The sequence below is a fragment of the Apteryx mantelli genome, chromosome 14 (genome assembly GCF_036417845.1).
Source record: "Apteryx mantelli isolate bAptMan1 chromosome 14, bAptMan1.hap1, whole genome shotgun sequence".
Classification (NCBI taxonomy): domain Eukaryota; kingdom Metazoa; phylum Chordata; class Aves; order Apterygiformes; family Apterygidae; genus Apteryx; species Apteryx mantelli.
Genome location: NC_089991.1, coordinates 22181288 through 22202146, shown reverse-complemented (window position 1 = coordinate 22202146; position 20859 = coordinate 22181288). Strand labels below are relative to the sequence as shown.

Here is a 20859-nt window from a genome sequence, read left to right as displayed (position 1 = left end):
GACCCCAGGAGCCCGGAGAGGGAGAGAGTACCCCTACCTGCTTCTGCCCCGCCCGGCCGCGTGTCCCACACACGTGGCTTTTGTATCACTCTTTCAACGATTTGTCGTAGGAAGATCTTCTCTGGGAAAGTGGTGATGACTGGGAGTAGGAGGTGAGATGCTCCCTAGGGACACTACAGCAGGAGCTGCCCTCCGGGATAATTGTCTGCTGTGGGCAAAATAGCTGATTGTCACTCAGCAGCGCGAAATCGGTGTCGCTCAGTTGGCGACATTGCCTGGCTGCACACAGACATACGCCATCGCGACCCTGTGAGATGTTAGGAAAGGCTGAAATAGCACCCGGGAGGACCTGGGTCCCTTCAGGATCCTGACACCCGGAGACGGCATAGCGCGTTGTGCCAAGGCTGTGTTCCGAAGCCCCGCCGTGCACTGCCCCCATCGGCCACGTCCCGCCCGCTCCACCTCCTTTTCTTGCTCCTGCTGCCTTTCTCCAACGAGGTTTTCTTTTTTCCGGGGGACCCCTCTCTTTTCTGGTCGCTCGGTTTTCTTTTTGCACCATCTTCTCCGCTAACCCCTACAACATTTCTGCCCTCCCACGCAGTCCGCGTGGCAGATCTATACTGGCTTATTAGCTTGGTTCCTCGCAGGGAGGTGCTCTCCATTCTGTCCGCGCCGGGTCAGCAGATCACCTGGGAGCTTTGCTCTCAGGGCTGGGGTTTCAGCCGACCTGCCGTCTAGAGGCACGGGCCGTGGGCTTGAGCGCCGGTACCTTCGGGTCGATCGGTGCGCCGCTCCCTGCCGTGCTCCGCGACCGGCTGGTTCCCACGGCGGGGCTCTCCGAGCGCGCTCCGTGCAGTTATTGGCCGGGACTCTATGTGCCGCTGTCGGCCAGTGATGGAGCCGGGGATCTGGCGGCCCGTCCCCGCTCGGAGCCGGGATGAGGCAGAGACAGCCTCAGAGAGAGCCCGGGAGTGAGTCACTGCTGTGCTGCAAAGCAATGCCCGTCTCCCCGCCGCACGGCCGGTTCCCGGGGCGCTCTGGGGAGCGGCATGAAGGGGCGAGCTGAGGATTTCTAGTGTGGGGGGGCAAACCGCAGAGGCGCGGGCGGGAAGAGCTGCCGTCCTGTGCGATGAAAGGCGTTGCTGCAAGGAGCCGCGGAGTGACGACGGGGCAGGTACTGAGTTTCTTGGTTTTGTTCGGCGTTTCCGACTGGGTTTCCGCCGCGATCCGCTATGCGATTCCCGAGGAGGCGCGGAGAGGCTCCGCGGTGGGAAACGTGGTAGCTGACCTGGCGCTGGATCTCGGGCGGCTGCCGGATCGCCGGCTCCGGGTGGTGTCCGGCGGCAGCAAGAAGTACTTCAGGGTGGATCTGAAGAGCGGCGCGCTGCTGGTGAGCGAGCGGATAGACCGGGAGGAGCTCTGCGGCGCTGTGTCTCCCTGCTCCTTGAGCTTTGAGATCGTGGTGGAGAACCCACTGGAACTGTATAGCGGCTCCGTAGAGATCCAGGACATCAATGACAACGACCCAGTTTTTCCGAGCAACCAAGTGAGGCTGGAAATCAGCGAGTCAGTGGCTCCCGGGGTGCGCTTCCCGCTAGAGAGCGCGCAAGACCCCGATGTGGGAATTAACTCTTTGCAGACTTACCAGCTGAGCGCCAACCGGCATTTTGTGCTGGATGTGCAGACGAGGGGGGATGGCAGCAAGTATGCGGAGCTGGTGCTAGAGAAGGAGCTGGATAGGGAGGAGCAGCGGGAACTGCACTTGGTCCTGACCGCTCTGGATGGAGGCAGCCCGCCGCGGTCGGCCAGCGTGCAGATCCACATTGACGTTGTGGACGCCAACGATAACGCCCCGGTCTTCAACCACTCCACCTACAAGGCGAGCGTGAGGGAGAACACGCCCAGCGGCGCCCTGGTGGCCAGGATCAGCGCTTACGATCTGGATGATGGGCCCAACGGAGACATCGTCTACTCCTTCAGCAGCCACACGGCGGCAAAGGTGCGAGAGCTCTTCGCATTGGACTCGGCCACGGGAGAGCTGAGGGTCAAGGGGCAGCTGAACTACGAGGAAAAGAAGCTGTACGAGATTTACTTACAGGCTAAAGACAAGGGCGTCGTTCCCGGCGTGGCTCATTGCAAAGTGCTGGTGGAAGTCGTGGATGTGAACGACAATGCTCCGGAGGTGACAGTGACCTCTGTGTACAGCCCCGTGCCCGAGGATGCCACCCCGGGAACAGTCGTAGCTCTGCTGAGTGTAACGGACCGGGACTCCGGAGACAACGGTCTGGTGAACTGCTTTATTTCCCCCGGGATCCCATTCACGCTCAGCTCCTCCCTCAAAAACTACTACACGTTGAAAACCAAAGACGCTCTGGACCGTGAAGAAGCGTCGGAGTATAACATCACCATCACGGCCAGGGACTCGGGCTCGCCGATCTTGTCTGCGGTAAAACACCTCCTGGTGCAGGTGTCGGACATCAACGACAATGCACCCAAGTCTCTCCAGGACTCCTACGACGTGTATGTGCCGGAGAACAACGCGGCTGGCATCCCTATCCTAAACATAAGCGCCACGGACCCGGACCTGGGGCCCAACTCCCGTCTCTCCTATGTCCTCCTGCAGGGCGACCCCGCCGTGGGCCGCCTCTTCTCCATCAACCGAGAGAATGGCACCCTCTACCTGCTCGCCTCCCTGGACCACGAGGACCAGGTGGAGTTCAGCATGACGGTGCAGGTCCAGGACGGTGGCTCTCCGCCCTTGTCCACCAACCTATCGATCGGTGTGTTTGTCACCGACCTCAACGACAACGCCCCAGCCGTGCTTTATCCGCGCCCCAACGCCACCTCCTCCTATGGCGACGTGGTGGCGCCAGGCACTCCCGCCGGGCACATGGTCACCAAAGTGGTGTCGGTGGACGCAGACGCGGGGTACAATGCCTGGATCTCCTACACCCTGCTGCAGGCCACCGACCCCAGCCTCTTCTCGGTCGGGCTGCACAGCGGGGAGGTCTTCACAGCCCGCCAGCTCCACGAGGACGAGGCACCCCGACACACGCTGGTCATCCTGCTGAAGGACCATGGGGACCCCGCACTGTCCGCCAGCGTCACCGTCTCCATCTCCGTGGCCGAGACGGTCAAAGAGGCGCTTATTGACCTCACCGATGTGGCGCCTGCCCACGACCCCAGGAGGCACGTGACTTTCTATCTCATCCTGGCCGTGATTTTGGTCTCGGCGGCTTTCTTCATCACCATCGTGTCGGTGGGCATTTTCAAGTGCTACAAGTGGAGGCAGTCGAAGGAGCTGTTCAACAGCTCCAGGAGCACCCTGTACAGGACGCCGGGGCCTTTCCACCACATCGATGCTGTGCGGGGTGGCTTCACACCACCCAGCTTCTACCACCAGGTTTATCTCACCACAGACTCTCGCCAGAGCGATCTCCTGTGCAAAAAGCCCTTCACTTCCAGCCCCCTGGGGAGCCGCCAGAATACCATGAGGAATGGCGAGCCGGGACTGTACCACCCGATCGTGGGCACCGCCAGCCGGCTCCCCACGCCCGCCGAGGTAACGTAGCCGCCTTCCTCGGCACTCACCGGTGCCGGGCCGGGCCGAGCCATGGCTCGTTTGTGCCGTACGCGCATGGTGGCGGATCGGGCTCAGGGGGGAATACGGAGTCGCGCAGGGTCTCTGAAGAGTGGTTAGCGGTAGCTGAACAACTCTTCAACGTCAAATGAGCCGTCTCGAGAGCCGATGGAATTTGCACATGGGAAGCGGGATCAAACGGGTGTATTTACTCGGTTTAGGGAACACGTGTCTTTCGCAGGAAGTTTTGGGTTTGGCTGGAGTGAGTAACCGGCGGAGGCGGCTGAGATTAGCTTACAAACGCTTGTAAATCTTCGCTAACGGTGCTAACGGTGTTTCCTTCCCTTCGGGAAACGAGACGCGAGAGCCGGTATCGAGGGGGCGGGCGCACAGCCCTTCTTCGGCACCGCGCTCGGGTGCGGGCCGGGGGAGGTGGTGGGGGGAGCCGGGCCGGGTCCCGGCCCTCCCCGCGCCGCCGGGCCGTGGGAGCTGCCGGTTGCCGGCAGAGGACCGGGGCGTCCCGTCCCACGGTGTGGTTAACACGCGAGGCCGAAGGACGACGCCGGTCCCTCCGTTTGACAGGCAGAGCAGAGCAGTTCCTCCCGCCTGTGTCTCCCTTCGCGTCGGACTCCTGGTTGCTCCGGTTTTATTTCCGTGTGAGCTGTGCGAGGAGGCTCTTGTCTCTGAGGGTGCCCGGTGTCACCGCAGGCTGCCGCGTCCGCCCGCAAGCACCCGGCGGAGGTGGGCTGTGGCTGCGGGCAGGGCGGTGAGCGCTCCCCCGGTCGTTGCTTTAACACCCTAAACGGTCTGTAGTATGCTGAGTAATGCTGAATAGCCCGACTGAATAAACCGCAGTCGGAAAACATTTGAGCATGGCAGGCTGCTTCTGTGCTTCTTCCCCGGTGCGAATTTTGCAGCTTAATTTGAGAGCGTTCAATTATGGGAACGCTTCGATCCTCAGGGGTGAGATCGGGCGGTAGATCCGGCGGAAGGGGAAGATCCGGAAGGTTTCCAAGGCGGACCGTGCCGGTAATGCTTGCCCTCGGGGGAGGCCCCGTGTAGAAATGACCGATTCCTCGGAGCGGAAGGAAGCGAGGCGCAGCGGGAGCCGTGGGCGGCGTGGGGCTGCATGTGCCGCCTGCCTGGAGCGGCCGAATCGTGGGCGGAGGCAGAAACCTCCCGGAATATTTTATGCCCCCCCCCCCCGCGTTCCCCGCCTCCGTCGCTCTTGCGACTCAGCACTTCAGATCTGTGGCAGGGAACGGGCTGCAGCGGTTGCTAGAGCAAATGTCCTTCTCCTGTGCCGGTGGCGTTACATATGGGGACAGGGATGTCCCGTCCCGTCCCTCCCAGGGGTACCGGCAGGGAGCCTCTTGGAGGGGACAGTAAATGCTTTGAGAATGGAGATGGGTGGGTCCCAGGTGGGTCTGAAAGCTGCTGATAACGGGCAGGCGACAACCCATCCTTCCCCCCCCCCCCCCCAGCACCACGCCAGAAAGGCACCGGCCGGGAGAAGCCGGCTGTGCCGGCTCTGGGGCACAGATTTTCGGTCTTCGTGATGAAAGATGATTCGTGGATCGCGCCAAGCCCGCAAATGGCTCTCTTCGCCTTAAGGGGCACCTCCACAACCAGCTCCCGACACCAGTGCGACGGGGATGACACTGCCTGTCGGTCCCCAGCCTCCGTGCTGGCCCTGTGCAGGGCAGGCGGCGTGTCCAGGCCGCGATTCGGTCCCCGGCACTGCCTTGTACCAAAATCCCCCCTTCAGAGAGCGACTGCTTGATCGCTGGTACCCTGCAGGATCTCCCGTGATCCCTCGGTTCCCTTCAGCAGGCTGCGTCGGAGCCTCTTTGCAGGGCGAGCTCTCGCTCTCCAGAACGGGAATATCTCCTTCTCCCTCCCGGACACCAGGCCGCCGCACCCCCGCCCCGGCTTGCCATCATCCCCGTCCCGGGCCTTGGCGGACCCGAGCAAGAGTCCGGTGCCCGCCCCAGCCCCTCAGTGACCGAGCCACCTTGGGACACTGTGACTGGATCCTCTGGACCTTGTAGTCTTCACAGGAGGCTTCTGCTGAGGCGCACCTGGTTCAAAACTGTTCCCACGGGAGTAGCGCCCCGTGTCGCTGGTGGCGATGTCTGCCCTCCCCCCTCCGGTTATCCAGCTCCGCCGTCTGGGGACCCGGTCTGGGATGGGCACTGGAGCCCTCAGGGCGGTGGGGGAAAGTCCCACCTCTACCTGGGCTCTTCCGCATCCCAGAATCGCAGTTACGGCGATAGCTTCCTGCTAGTGGCACCTTCGGGCATGAGTACGTCCAAGATCGTGTGTCAGTCTCTGGACGCAGGGGAAGCCACTCTTCCAGCGTTTTCCTGCGCTGTCCCTTTAAGAGTTCCTTCTCCCCTCCTCCGGAGCGGGCAGTAGGCGGGAGTTGGGCCCCCTTTTCGCCAATCAAAAGCTTTCTTGGTGAGTGAAGCTCAGTCTCTCTCTGATTGGCAGCAGAGAGGCCCCGCCCCATACGGGCGAGGAGGGGCGGCGGAGAGGAGGGAGGCTGACCTGAGGCCGAAGGTCCCTCGAGGGCAGCATATCTTGCTCTTCACGGTGGGCAGATGGTCCCCGACCCCAGATGCCGTCTCCATCCTCGACCAGAATGACTGTGTCCCTGGCAGGATCCCACGCTGGCAGGCGCGTGAGCCCCCAGCCTCTCTCAGCTGTTCCCCCGAGACACCTCGGGTGCCAGGGTGGTGAGGACAGGCATGGACCCCGGGAGGAGCTAGCTTCCCCACGTGCTGCACCGCCGCGGACTCCTGACCCCTCAGGGTCTTCAGGCGCTCAGGGGAGGTCATGTTGCCCTGAGCGCTCTGAGGGCAGGACTGTTCAGGGCATGACCCTGCAAGGCCTCTGCAGGGATCTGAACTGAGCTGGGGCTTGCCGCTATCTTCTAGGCCGGGGGGGGGGGGGGAGAGGGCATGAGTGATTTACTGCTCTGCTACCCAGTAGAGAGGCCAAGGCCCCAACTTTTGCCTGTGGGAAGCTCTCTAGGCTGAAAAGCCGTCTCTGTGGCAGGATTTCGATACATGCTTCTGCCAGGTGAGAGGCTTGGGCCTCTGTCTCAGTCTGATGTCCTGATCTAACGTTGTGATCTAGTGATGATCTAGAGGGGTTGTTGGCTGATTCCATGTATTTGCAGCAACCTGGGCACTGTGAAGGTTTACCCATTCCTTGTTCCGGGATAAGGAGGGGGCAACCAGCCAGATGTGTACAGTGAATAGTTGCCCTGCTGCTCTGAAGAACTCGCCGATCCCTGCCGTCCCACCTCGTGCCACCTCCCACACCACGCGGGGCCGGTGGGGACAGCCCTGTCTCTCGATGGGGGCTGCTCTTGGCCGCAGGTAGCAGGTGGCAGAGATGCCTCGTTATAGGATGATCCTAGAGTGCGGGCATCGGCGGAACGGGCAAAGCATTAGCTGCGGGGGGGGGGAGAAGCGTCCCTGGCGCCTCGGGGCTTTAACAAGCACCTTTTCTTGGGGCATGAGAAGTCCTTTGGCCCGCATTCATTACAGCTGCCCTTTGTCTGCGGGTGCGATCTGAAGCCACCACCGTGGGAGCGGGAGCGCACAGGGAGGGCTTGTACCTAGACGGCTTCCAGGACGTGCAGTTTCCCTGAGAACGGGGGAACGAGCTGCTAAACCGAGCTGCCGGAGCAAGTGACTCAGAGTGGCGGAGCGCAAGTCCGGGGGTGGCGGCCCCGCTGACGCGGGTTCGAGCCCCCGCTCCCCGCAGCTCGCGGGAGCCCGCCATTGGCCGAGCGGGGCCGGAGCGCTCCGCCAATCGGGAGCTGATCTGAGGCGGGGGGATCTGCTCCCCCGGCGCCGGGCTGTGATTCAGCTCCCCTCCCCCAGCCCACCCCCTCCGCTCGGAGGCTGACAACCGGAGCCGCAGCCTGCCAAAGCCCCGGAGCTGTTTCCCGAGCCGTGGAAGAGAGACCCGGGGATTTTTAGCAGCTCCGCGCTGCCTGCTGCGCCCTGGGCCGGGACCCAGGCCAAACGCGTGCGGACATGGAGTGTGTCAGCCTCCAGCGACCCGCTTGGAAATGGCAAGTACTGAGTTTGTTTTCGCTGTGCGGCTGGGGCTGGGTCTCCGGGCAGATCCGCTACTCGGTGGTTGAGGAGTCGGAGGTGGGGACCGTGGTGGGGAACGTGGCCCAGGACCTAGGCTTGAAGGTGGAGGAGCTGTCGGGTCGCAGGCTGCGCCTGGGCTCGGAGGAGAGCCTGCGCTACTTCGCCGTGCGCCTGGACAGCGGCGCGCTGGTGGTGAGCGAGCAGCTGGACCGGGAGCGCCTGTGCGGAGCTGCTGCCAGCTGCGTGCTGTCGGTGCAGGTGGTGACAGAGAACCCTCTGGAGCTCTTCCGCCTCGAAGTGGAGATCCTGGACCTGAACGACAACTCCCCGAGCTTCCCCACCGCCCACCGCACCCTGCGCATCTCCGAGTCCGCCACCATGGCTGCGCGCTTCCCCCTGGAGAGCGCGCAGGACCCCGACGTGGGCACCAACGCCGTGGGCTCCTACCGGCTGAGTCCCAACTCCCACTTCTCCCTGGATGTCAAGCAGCTGAAGGACGGCAAACTCTTCCCGGAGCTGGTGCTGGAGCGCGCCCTGGACCGGGAGGAGCAGCCGGAACTGCAGCTGGTGCTGACGGCCGTGGACGGGGGCAGCCCGGCCCGCTCGGGCACGGCGCAAATAACGGTCCTGGTCCTGGACAGCAACGACAACGCGCCCGCCTTCGACCGCGCCGTGTACAAGGTGAGAGTGCCGGAAAACACGCCCGCAGGGGCTCTGCTCCTCCGGCTCAACGCGTCAGACCCCGACGAGGGTCCCAACGGGGAGACGCAGTACTCCTTCGGGGTGCACACCCCCGACGCGGTCCGGAGGCTCTTCGCCCTGGATCCCCGCAGCGGTGAGGTGCGGGTGAGCGGGACCCTGGACTTCGAGGAATCGCCTTTCTATGAGATCCACGCGCGAGCCCGCGACGGCGGCGTGCCAGAGATGGAGGGCCACTGCGTGCTCCAGGTGGAAGTGGAGGACGCCAACGACAATCCCCCAGAGGTGCTTCTCACCTCCCTGCTCAACCCGGTGCCGGAAGACACCCCACCGGAGACCGTCGTGGGGCTCTTTAACGTGCGGGACCGAGACTCGGGGGCCAACGGGGACGTGAGCTTGGAGATTTCGCCCAACGTGCCTTTCGCCATCCGATCCCTTCAGAACCACTACTCGCTGGTCACCCGGGAGAGCTTGGACCGAGAAACCACCCCGCAGTACGCGGTGGAGCTGATCGCCCGGGACGGCGGCTCCCCCGCCCTCACCACGAGGCTCGCGCTGCTCCTCAACATCTCCGATGTGAACGACAACCCGCCGCGCTTCTCCCAGCCCTCCTACGACGCCTTCCTTCCGGAGAACAGCCCGCCAGGCTCCTTGCTGTGCACCGTCTCCGCCTCGGATCCCGACGACGGGGACAATTCCCGGCTCGTTTACTCCATAGAGGGCGGCCACACGCAGGGCGCCCCCACCTCTTCCTTCGTCCACATCGACCCCGACAACGGCGACCTCTACGCCCAGCGCACCTTCGACTTCGAGCTGGTGCAGGTCCTGCCGGTCACCGTGGCCGTGCGGGACTCGGGGTCCCCCCCGCTCCGCGCCAACGTTACCGTCTACGTCTTCGTGCTGGACCAGAACGACCACCCCCCCGCCGTGCTGCACCCCGCCGGCGGCAGCGACGTCCCGGCGCCCCAGAGGGTCCCGCTGTCCGCCCCGCCGGGCTACCTGGTCACCAAGGTGACGGCGGTGGACGCGGACGCCGGGCACAACGCCTGGCTCTCGTACCGCCTGCTGCCGCAGTCCACCGACCCCTCCTTGTTCCGCGTGGCGCCGTACACCGGGGAGGTGCGGACGACGCGCGCCCTCCGCGACACCGACGTGGCGGCGCAGCAGGTCCTCGTCCTGGTGCAGGACAACGGGGACCCGCCGCTCTCCACCACCGTCACCATTGCTGTGGTCCTGGAGGAGGCAGCTGCGGAGGAGAGCTACAAGCCTCGGGATTTCCTGGCTGGAGCCAAGGAGAAGCCGGATCTGACCCTCTACCTCATCATCGCGCTGGCGGCCGTGAGCACCGTGGCGCTCGCCACCTTCACCGTCCTCGCCGCCCGCTGCCTCCGGCGCAGAGGCCGCGCCGCCGGCTCGCCGTGCTGCTGCTGGCTCAGCGAGTCGCCGTCCCGGGATTTCTTCAAGCACTCCAGCCCGAAGCTCCAGCTGAGCTCCGACGGCACCCTCAAATACATGGAGGTCACCCTGCGGCCCACCGACTCCCAGACCCAGTGCTACCGCACCTGCTTCTCTCCCGGCTCCGACCGGAGCGATTTCACCTTCATGCGGCCTTGCCCGGCCCCCGGGACCCTAGCGAGGGAAACCGATGCTTTCCTCTCCGCTACCGGTACCCTGCAAGACCCCAGCCAGGTGAGAGCCTGCGAGGGCTTGTCGCTAGGGGAAGGGGACGGTGGTGCCGCGCCCCGGGGGCTCGGCGGGGCGCCGCACCGGGACTTCCCCGAGGACCGCTCCGGCACGGGGACACACAGGGGGACACGGGCGGGGGTGCGGGGGCAGCGCCGGCGGCACGCGGCGTCTCTGTTCGGCAGCGGCAGCGCCCGGGCGGGCGGCCCGGCGCGCGCGGGGCCGGCGGGGCGCGGGGCGCCGGCCGCCCCCGCCGTCGCTAGGTGAAGCGCCGCAGGTTCGCGCCGCGGCGGCGCCTCGCGCGCCACGATTGGTGCCCGTGTTGCTGTCCTGGGAAGGAGGCCGGCGATTGGAGGAGCGCGGCGGCACTCGGAGCCAATGGCGAGGAGGCTGGCGGGCCCCCCCGCCGGAGCCGCATCCACCCCAAACAATGAATGGGAGAGGGAAGCGCTGACCAGCGGCCCCGGAGCGCGGGCGGCCGCCGGCCCACAGCTCGCCCCCGCGGGGCCTCGGCGGAGGGCATCGCTCCGGAGCCGCGGCTGCCGACCTGGCAAGGATGCTGAGGGCAGGAAAGGCGGGCTGGTCCCTGGGACTGCCGCGTGTCTTTTCTTTCTGTTTGTTCTTGCACAGCTCCTCTGCCCAGATCCGGTACACCATCCCGGAGGAGCTCACCCGGGGCGCCTTCGTGGGCAATATTGCTAAGGACCTGGGCACGGATGTGGCGAAACTGGCGGCAGCTAATCTGCAGGTACTGTCCGATTCGGATTCCCAGTACTTCTCTGTCAATGTGAACACTGGGGTTATAATGGTCAGCGAGCGCATAGACCGGGAGCAGCTCTGCGGGCAGAACCCCCGCTGCTTTCTCCACTTGAAACTTGCCATCGAGAACCCAGTGGAGTTTTACCGCATCGAGGTGGAGATCCTGGATATCAATGACAACCCTCCCGAGTTCCCCAGTGCCGAGGTCTCCTTGCGCATCTATGAGCTGGCATCGCTGGGTGCCCGCTTCCCCATCCAGCCCGCCCAGGACCCCGATGTGGGCACCAACACCTTGCAGACCTACCACCTGAGTGCCAACGAGAACTTCAACCTCAACGTGAAGGCACGGACAGGTGGCGGGAAGTTCCCTGAGCTGGTGCTGGAGAGGGCCCTGGACCGGGAGCTTAGAGCTGTCCACCAGCTGGTCCTGACTGCTGAGGATGGGGGGTCTCCCCCCCGCTCCAGCAAGATGCTCATCACTATTCAGGTCCTGGATGCTAACGACAATCACCCGGTCTTTGACAGACCGTCGTATGGAGCCCGCTTGGTGGAGAACTCCCCACTGGGCACCCTCGTAGTGAAGTTAAATGCCACCGATGTGGATGAAGGACCCAACGGAGACATCCGCTACTCCCTCAGCAGCCACAACTCGGCTGCCTTGTGCCAGATCTTTGCTATCGATGAGCAAACTGGGGAGATCCGCGTCCAGGGCAAGCTGGACTTTGAGGAGGCAACGGTGTATGAAATAGAAGTGGAGGCCAAGGACATGGGATCACCCACAATGGAGGAACACTGCAGTGTGGTTGTGGAAATCATTGATGTGAACGACAATGCCCCCGAGGTCATTGTCACCTCCTTCTCCAGCTCCCTGAGTGAAGACGCTCCCCCGGGCACAGTGGTGGCTGTGATACACGTCAGAGACAAGGACTCTGGGGAGCAGGGCAAGGTTCAGTGTCATGTGTCCCCAGATCTTCCCTTCCAGCTGCGTAAGGACTTTGAGCATCAATACTCGCTGCTAACCAGCACCTATCTGGACCGGGAGCACATTGCTTTCTACAATGTCACCATCTCTGCCTCGGATCTGGGGAGTCCCCCACTCTCCCACCACACCATCTTGCCAGTTGCCCTGGCAGATGTCAATGACAACCCGCCGCAGTTTGAGCAAGCATCCTATGAAGTGCTGGTGGCAGAAAACAATCCAGTGGGCAGTGTGCTGGTTACTGTCTCTGCCGTTGACCCTGACTCGGAGCAGAACTCACGCCTCTCCTACTCCATCCTGCGAGTTGGTGGGACAGATCCAGGTCTGGATCCAGCCCGCTATCTCTCCATCCATCCCACAAGTGGACAGGTCTCAGCCAAACTCCCCTTTGACTATGAGCAAACCACTTATTTCCAGTTCCATGTGGAGGTTTCTGATGGTGGCTCTCCGGCCCTGAGGAACAGGACGCTGGTTCACGTCTTCATAGCGGACCAGAATGACAATGCTCCGCAGGTGCATTTCCCCAGGGCCGGGGAGGACTCTGCTGCCCAGTTCCGAATTCCACCCTCCACTTACCCCCCTGCTCTCATCACCAAAGTGGTGGCAATGGATGCTGACTCAGGGCGCAATGCCTGGCTCTCCTACCACCTCGTGGAAGCCACAGACCCAGGGCTCTTCAGTGTGGCCCTGCGCTCTGGGGAGATCCGGATCGTGCGGGCCCTGCAGGAGAATGATGCCTCTGCGCATGAACTGCTGGTGGTGGTCCGGGACAGCGGAGAACCCCCACTCTCCACAGCCGTCACACTCGTGGTGCTGGTGGAGGAGAAGGGCCCAGAGGCCTTGCAGGGCTCTGAGGCTCAGGCCACAGACAGCGGAGGCTTACCCACAATTACACTTTATCTGATCGTTTCCCTAGTCCTCATCTCCACTGTCTCCCTGGTGGGACTGGCAGCGCTGGTTGTGCGGTATCTCCGGCGGGGCTCTGCACCCCCTGCCCGGGGCTGCTGTGTGGAGAGCGTGGACACGCTTCGCTCCCCCTCCAGCCACATGTTCGGGCACTCACGTTACCAGCCCAAGCAAGGGGACACGGTGATGGGCGTCCAGGTGATGGCCACGGCGCCCCCCGCCCCGCGCTACCGCTCCTGCTTTTCGCCAGTCTCTGACATCAGCGAATTCATGTTCGTGAAACCTTCCGTGGGTCCGGCCGGTGCAAACCTGCTGGATCCCAGCTTGTGCAGCGAGGTGAGCTCGGGAGCGTGCAGCCGCTCTCTCCCAGCCTGATTCCAGCCCGATCGCCGAAGGGGCTTGGCGCCCCCGGGATCCGGGATCCGGTCCCCGCAGACGGGTTTGGGGAGGGAGTCCCCGCCCGTCCCCGCTCTCCGGCACCTGCCCGGTGGCGGAGCGGGAGCGCAGGGGGCGGGAGGGGGTTCCCGTTGCCGGGGAGTCCCCGACGCCCTCCCGGCGCTGCGGGGGCGGAGAGGCGGCGGCTGCGGCGGGGGGGCTACGCCGTGCGTATTTTGGGGAAGGCGGTGGAGGAGGGAGAGCAGGAGGAGGAGGAGGAGAAGGAGGAGGAGGAGGAGGAGGGGGAGGGGGCTCCCCCGCTGTTGGGAGACGTAAAACTGTCACTCGGTTCGTCCCCTCCGCTCGCCGACTTTGTGCGCCTCTGTCTGCCGGGGAACCGCTCCGCCGGCGGGGCTGCGATCGTGTCCGCACCCCCCTCTGCCTCCCTGCCCGCCCGGCTCCGGGCGGCTTCCTCCCGGCGCAGCCCGCTCGGACCGGCGCGGGGCGCGGGGGCTCCGGCGCGGCGCGGTGCTGCGCGGTGCTGCGCGGTGCTGCGCGGCGGAGGCTCCCGGGGCCGGGACCGGGAGCGGGGGGGAGGAGGGCGGGGAGGAGGGGGAGGCTGCTCGTAGCCGCTTCCGCCCGCCGCTCCGATCGCACACCCGGCGCGGCATGCACGGGAAACGGAGTTTGCAATGGCAGCTCCTGCTGCTGCTCGGAGCCCTCTCCTCCCTGCCGCCCCCCAGCAGCGCCCAGCTCCGCTACTCCGTGCCCGAGGACCGCGAGCCGGGCTCCTTCGTGGGCGACGTGGCCAAGGACCTGGGGGTGGAGGTGCGGAGCCTGGCCGCCCGCAACCTGCGGCTGGTGAGCGAGGATGAGCAGCGGCACTTCCAGGTGGACCTGGCGGCGGGGGTGCTGCTCCTCGACAGCAGGCTGGACCGGGAGGAGCTGTGCGGCCAGAGCCCCACGTGCTCCCTGCACCTCCAGCTCGTCATGGAGAATCCCCTCCAGCTCCACCGGGTCGAGGTGGACATCCTCGACGTGAATGACAACGCGCCGCAGTTCCCCAAGCAGGAAGTGGCTTTGGAGATCACCGAAGTAGCCAACCCCGGGACTCGGCTACCCCTGGAGGTAGCAGAAGACCCAGATATGGGCTCCAACTCCATCGCCACCTATGAGCTCAGCCCCAGTGAGCATTTTGCCCTGAGTATCAACGTGAGAGGAGATGGTGTTAAAATGCCTGAGATTGTACTCGAGAAAGCACTGGATAGAGAGAAAGCGGCTGTCCATCATTTAACCCTGACAGCCCTGGATGGAGGGAATCCAGTGAAATCTGGCACTGCCAAGGTCACCATCCATGTCCTGGATGCAAATGACAACCCCCCTGTCTGCGACCCACCCATATCCAAAGTGCATCTGGAGGAGAATGTGCCAGTGGGCACTCTGGTCACCAAGCTGAATGTCACTGATTTGGATGAAGGCCCCAATGGGGAAGTGGAGTATTCTTTCAAAACAAGCAATAACGCACCTGGGAAATTCACCAGGCTGTTCACCTTAGATCCTCAGACAGGGGAGATCAGAACCAAAGCCCCACTGGACTATGAGGAATCCAGCGCTTACGAGATTGCAGTTCGAGCCAGAGACAAGGGATCGCCAGCCATGGAGGGACACTGTCACCTGCGAGTGGAATTAATCGATATCAACGATAACAGCCCAGAGATTGTGCTGACCTCTCTCTCCAGCCCAGTGCAGGAGGACGCAACCCCGGGAACTGTGATTGCCCTCATTGGTGTGAAGGACAGCGATTCTGGTGACAATGGTCAGGTCCACTTGCAGATAGCAAAAAATCTCCCATTTAAACTTGTGTCATCTTTCAAAGAACACTTCTCACTGGTCACAGACGGTCCCCTTGATCGGGAGAAGTCCAGTGGATACAACATCACTGTAAGGGCTACAGATTCAGGGTCCCCACAGAGGGCCACGCAAAAAACAATTTTCCTCCAAATTGCTGATGTGAATGATAATGCACCAAGCTTCTCCAGCCCTTCCTACACAGCTCACATTCAAGAAAACTCCCTCCCTGGGGCCTTTGTCTTTTCAGTGTCAGCATCTGACCCTGATGAGGGAAGCAATGCCAAGCTGTCTTACTCCATCCTGGAGAACGGGATGCAAGATTTACCTATCTCAACTTATTTCCAAATAGACCAGGATAATGGCACCATCTACACTATCCAGGCTTTGGATTACGAGCAGGACAAGGTGTTCCAGGTGCCTGTGGAGGTGAAAGATGCTGGGTCTCCCACTCTGAGCAGCACTGCTGTGGTCCATGTGTTTGTCCTGGACCAGAATGACAATGCCCCAACCATTGTCTACCCATCTGTTCCCAAGGGCTCTGCCTTCCACCAAACTGTCCCAGCCATGGCAGAACCTGGCTATTTGGTCACCAAAATTGTAGCTGTGGATGCTGATAGTGGCCATAATGCCTGGCTTTCCTACCAGCTGGAGGGAACTGCTGAAACTTTGCCTTTCCATGTAGAGCACCGCTCTGGAGAGATAAGGGTCACACAGACCCTTCGGGAGTCAGAAGCTCCCTATAGGCTGGTGGTTGAAGTGAGGGACAATGGGACGCCATCCCTTTCAGCCTCTGTGGCCATAGTCATCTCTCTGGAGGAGAACAGCGTGCAGGATTTTGCCAAGTCTATGGACCTCCCCAAATCTTCTCCCAAGGATACCAACCTAACTCTTTACCTCATCATCTCCCTTGTGTCCATTTCCTTAGTGTCTTGTGTGATGTTTGCTGTCGTGGGTGCCAGGTGTCTCAAAGCTGGCTCTGGCTCCAGCTGGACCCTCATGGGCTGCTGCCGAGGGACAGGCCGCAAGCCCACCTCCCATTTCCGTGGGCAGCTGAAGCCAGATGGCTTCATCAAGTACCTGGATGTGGGAGGAGCGGGCCTGACGTCCCAGGCACAGCAGTACACATCTTGTTTCTCTCCCATGTCTGATCAAAGTGATTTCCTCTTTGTAAAACCTTTCAGCCATTCTAGTACCGCGGAAAGCATGGCTGCCTATGAGCAGGCGACCAGCACCTTAGCGAGTCCGTGTGATGGGGTAAGAGATGGGTGGTTTTTACTGTCTTGTTTGCTAAGGGCAATGATCCGTACTATCCAGGTTACTTTGCTGTTCTCTGTCTGTCCTTCAGCTAAATAAGGTGGCCTCAGGGAATGTATGTTACCTTCACCTGCCCAGGAGGTGGCCGGTGAAAGTTTTGGCTCTGCATGATGGAGTGATGGCAAGGGGGTGAAAGTCACTGTAAAATGAAAGACTGTGTACTTGTAGCAGCTGGGCTAAAACTGCAGAATTTTCTTTTGGCCTTCTCGGTGCTCTTTTCTTTTTAAAGGGATTCTTAGCATGGTCAGTATGATGATTTTTTTGGGTATTTAACTTCTTGATTCTGTTTAACCCTTTTATTCTGCATGTCATATGAAACTAGACATAGGAGGAAGTTATCCGTAAAGCAAAGTTTATTCGTGCTTATCTTGCTCTGTTTTAGAGGTGTGTTGTAGAAATTTCTCATTTCTTGACTCTGAAATGTTAACTGCTGATTGTGCCCTGGCAAGGGATCATTTTCAAACTTGGTAGTTTAAAGCAAGGGGCTTGAATTCATAGTTCATCACCAGAACTAGTGACGTTTTTCTCAGAGGTCCCAATGACCTTATGTGACCTCGAACTTGAAGAGACCTAGGCAGCAGCGTGCTTCAGAAACTTCAGCCACTTTTATTTGTATGTTTAAATATGGATGTAGGTGACTGCATTTAGCTGTACCTTTTATAACTTTGGGATATAGCTGTAAAGACATTTTGTGTCAGTAAATGCCTGCCCTAAATTTGAAAGTGGTAATTACAATAGGAATTCAAAAAATATATTGGGAAGGGCTTATTTAGTGGGGGATTGTGTGTCAGTGTGTGTGCAGAAAATGTGCGTATCTGAAATCTAGAGGACAAGTATTTAAACAACTTAATTTGCATGCAACATGGGTAACAGTGGGGCCTCTATTTTAGGGAAGTCAGTAATTTATTCTAATGTATTCCTTTACCAGAATCATCAAAGCTGTGGTGACATTAGTAAAATCACATCTATTAAATAAAAATCTAGGTCAACTGTATCCGTATTCAATTTTCCCTGGTAATTGCATGTACATGCAGAATAATCCTATAAAATTTCTGTTACACTGTATAGATTGTGAACTGCTCATTCCTAAGGTAACTGAGAGAAATGTTATCCTTTCCAGGTAGCATGTTATCACTCTGGAGTTAATTAAGAAGATTATGATTTTAGGAAGTACGCGTCTTTCAGACAGAAAACGGTTCTGCTATTTAGTGCTCTTCACAAAGGCATGATTTAAACAAGTAACACACAGCCCTGTTTCGTGTCCTTCCTTACTTACAAAATGTCCATTGTCTGATGGTAAAATAACATGGACAGAAAGCAATACAAGGCCTACTAATGAAGTTACAAAGTATGCTGCTGTGTCTGACGTTTATTGTGTCCCCTGAACAAATAATGCTTTTTTTTGTTGTCGGAAGTTCATTCTTTTCTCTGTGGACAGAAAAATATTGCAGTGCTCCAAGGCCACAGCATCTAGGAAAAGTCATTCAAACACAATGTGTGAAATCAAGATCTCAGGCAGGCCTTTTTAAGGACAGAAGAAGGACAGATTAGGAAGGTCTGTTATCATTTCACCTTCTGGCATTAAAAGCATCTTTCCCAGTATCAATTAGCTCTGCCACCACCATCACCCTTACGCTTCTCCAAGCTCATTACTTTGGTACCATTTCTCCTGCTAAACTGATGCCCTTATCAGTTTGTTTCATGCTTCATTTCTTTCACAGCCTGCTTTCCTGAGCTGCTTTGGAAGATTATTCTCTGAATAGTTTTTGTCATGCTTTTTAGTATTCTCACTGGTTCAAAAATACTCAGAAAAGAGGGGTGGGTTTAGTGTTTGGGTTTTTTTTTGTTCTAATTGATTTGCTTTGCTTGGAAAGAATACTCTGATATTGCAGACTGAAATAATCCAGGATCAGTTTGCTTTGATTTCAAACAAAAGAATAGAAACATTAAAACTTTTCTATTTTCTTTGCAGCAAGTTCAACCTAACACAGATTGGCGCTTCTCTCAGACCCAGAGACCTGGAACTAGTGGGTGAGTGCATTTCTTTCCATGCATGTGTCCAGTGCAGGTTTCACTCCTTTCCGTGCTGGTTGTAGTGCTGGCAGGTCCTCAGCTGGCTGCTCTGAGGATGGATTTTCCCTTTTTTTGGTAGAACTGTCCAGTTGAAGAATCAGAAATTGTGGTGTTTCTGTGTTAGCTCTGTTTGACACTGGTGTGACAGCTGTTTGGAATAGTGTGTCTGGTTTTGGTGTCTACAGTTCAAGGGGATGCTCAGGAACTGGAGCAAGCTCCAGATGAAGTTGTGAGATATATAAAGGACTGGAAAACATGCTTCATAGAGAATGACTTGTTATCTAAAGCAGATATTGAGCATCTAGACAAGATTTGGGCAGATTCTGAGTCCAAAATCATGATTCCTCCCCCTGCTCAGGGGCTACTGAAATCACTATGTGAGTCCCTTTACCAGCCACAGATCCTTAAGCTCTGTGTTGTTAATTGTGTTGCCTGCTCTGGCTTGAGCAGCTAATGCCAAACTCCTGTGTAAATGCCTCAGACAGCCAGAAGTTGTGCAGATGGGCCCCAGGTCCTCAAAGCTCCGGCTAGAAAAATGTGTCTTAGCCACATCTAGCTCATCTCAGCAGGACCATGTTCCTTCAAAATGCAAGCGTACATGTTTTCTCCTATGAGCTAGTCTGGCTGATAGAATTACTGTTGGGAGACTGGGATCCAGTTCCATTTGTTTGGGATTTTGGACCCATTCTCACATTCCTTGGGAAATGCCATAACCAACACAGGGTGGTTCATTCAGATGAGGACCCCTCCACACCCTTCACACTGGAGCGGGGCAGCTGAGCAGAGGGTCACTAAGGAAGAAGAAATTAGATCTAGTGGGTGAGGAAACTCACAGGGCAGAGGTCTCCCAAGGTCTGGTCTTGCTCTCAAAACTATGTCTGAGTTTTTGCTGATGTGCATGTAATTGTCAAAACGATAAGAAGCCCTGGAAGTAGAGCAGGGGGCCTGCCTCCTGACTGAGTACCCATCTCTCGACTGCTCTCTCTCTTGCCTCTGGTTCAACAAAGTTTGCTTTCCTTGCTGCACAGCGCAAAAGCATGACAGAAAATGTTGAGCAGGTGCCCTTCACCTCTCCCATCTCCCTTCCTAGTTCATAGGCAGAGGGAGGAGATCCTCTTCTGAGAATGAACTTTGTTGAGCACCATAAGGATAAGAAAGGAGTTACATAAGGAGTACACCTTCCTGTGTAAATACCCTAACCACTAGGCTGTTGTGTATGAGGTGACTGGAGAAAGGGCTTCAGGATAATTTATATGTGAAAAGATTGTAACACCTGGCTGGAAGAAATAGGAGTAAGTTCTGATGCTGTGCTTCCTTGGCTGGCTGGGTCAGGCATCTTATCTCTGCAGATAAGAGAGGAGCTCACATCTCTGTGCTTCACAGTTCCTGTTGGCCAGCTCCCTCGTAGGTTTTGACTACACCGTATGGGGATCCCAGGGTTCTGGATTCCAGTGTCGGAGCCTGCAGTTAACTGTTCACAACAGCTAACTGTTTGCTGTCTGAATCCTTCCCTTGATCTGGCTCAATAATTTAGCTTAACAGAAAGAAAGTCAAGAGACTGCTGTAGCCAAGTTGTAAATACTGTCACAGCAATCGAACCTTGTTACTAGGCTCTCCTACTTGACAAAGCTAAAATAGGAGCAAGGGTTTGATATACAGCTAAGAGTATTCCAAGTAGCAGCTGGGCATAGACTTTAACAACAAGGATATCACTGGAACAGTTTTCCCTGACCTCTGTTGAATTGGGGCTTGGGGCTTGGAGACAACTTTTTAATCAAGAAAAATATTTCTAAACATTTACGCTCTAGTTCAAATGACAATTAGCTGGAAAGCCCTATTATACGGAAGTGCGCAAGAGCCACTGCAATAGTTTTGCTACGAGAAGTGAGTAAACGAGCCCCATCAGAGCAGCTCTATTGCTCTCTGTTCTAGCATCACGCTGGAGCGCTTCAAGGCACAGCGTTAATGCAGTCCTGACCTACATAGCTCAGTGACAGGGACCTTTCCTCAGGCCATGGGCCAGTGGCCCTCACGCCAGTCCCCCAGCTACTGGCTGTAGCTCTTCACAGCCTCCAGTCCCTTTCCAGTTCCTAAGTGGGAGTAGCAGCACTTGGTATGGGAAGAGAGGGGAAAAGCAGGAAGGCAGCCTCAGACTCAGTTCAGGGCAGCCGAAATAGCACCTCATGCTGATTCTGGTGCACGTGTTGTAGGTTTGTCCTCAGTGTGCTAGATGATCTGTGAACTGGGTGATCAGGTGTCCAGTGTAGTCCTTGAAACAGCCACCCCAGGCTCATATCAGTGCCAGTTCTGGCAGAGGTTTCCATAGCACAGCCTGCCCAGATTGGCCTCCAGGGCTTGGAGAGAGGCTTTGTCCGAATACAGATTTGTGCTGAAATAACTCAGAGGATTTTTAACTCATGCTGGTTTTCACCACCTGCCTATGTGCAGATTTCATGTTTGCAATGAAACAACTCTCACTGAATTTCATGTAATTTCCTTTTATCCTGTTTTACATTAAATCAAGG

At 58.5% G+C, this 20859-nt stretch overlaps 1 protein-coding gene across 5 annotated transcripts in view; it reads left to right on the top strand.

Moving 5' to 3' along the window:
• LOC106488064 (protocadherin gamma-C5) overlaps positions 1-20859 on the top strand; it is a 230036-nt gene that overhangs the window by 186499 nt on the left and 22678 nt on the right. For 3 of the 5 annotated variants that reach the window (XM_067304642.1, XM_067304640.1, XM_067304643.1), the window contains exon 2: positions 18234-18292. In XM_067304642.1, coding sequence (XP_067160743.1) covers positions 18234-18292 — 59 coding nt within the window. Of the gene's footprint in view, positions 1-794; positions 3563-7427; positions 10084-18233; positions 18293-20859 lie in introns of those variants that run through there. The other 2 variants (XM_013946900.2, XM_067304641.1) reach the window with 2 other exon arrangements.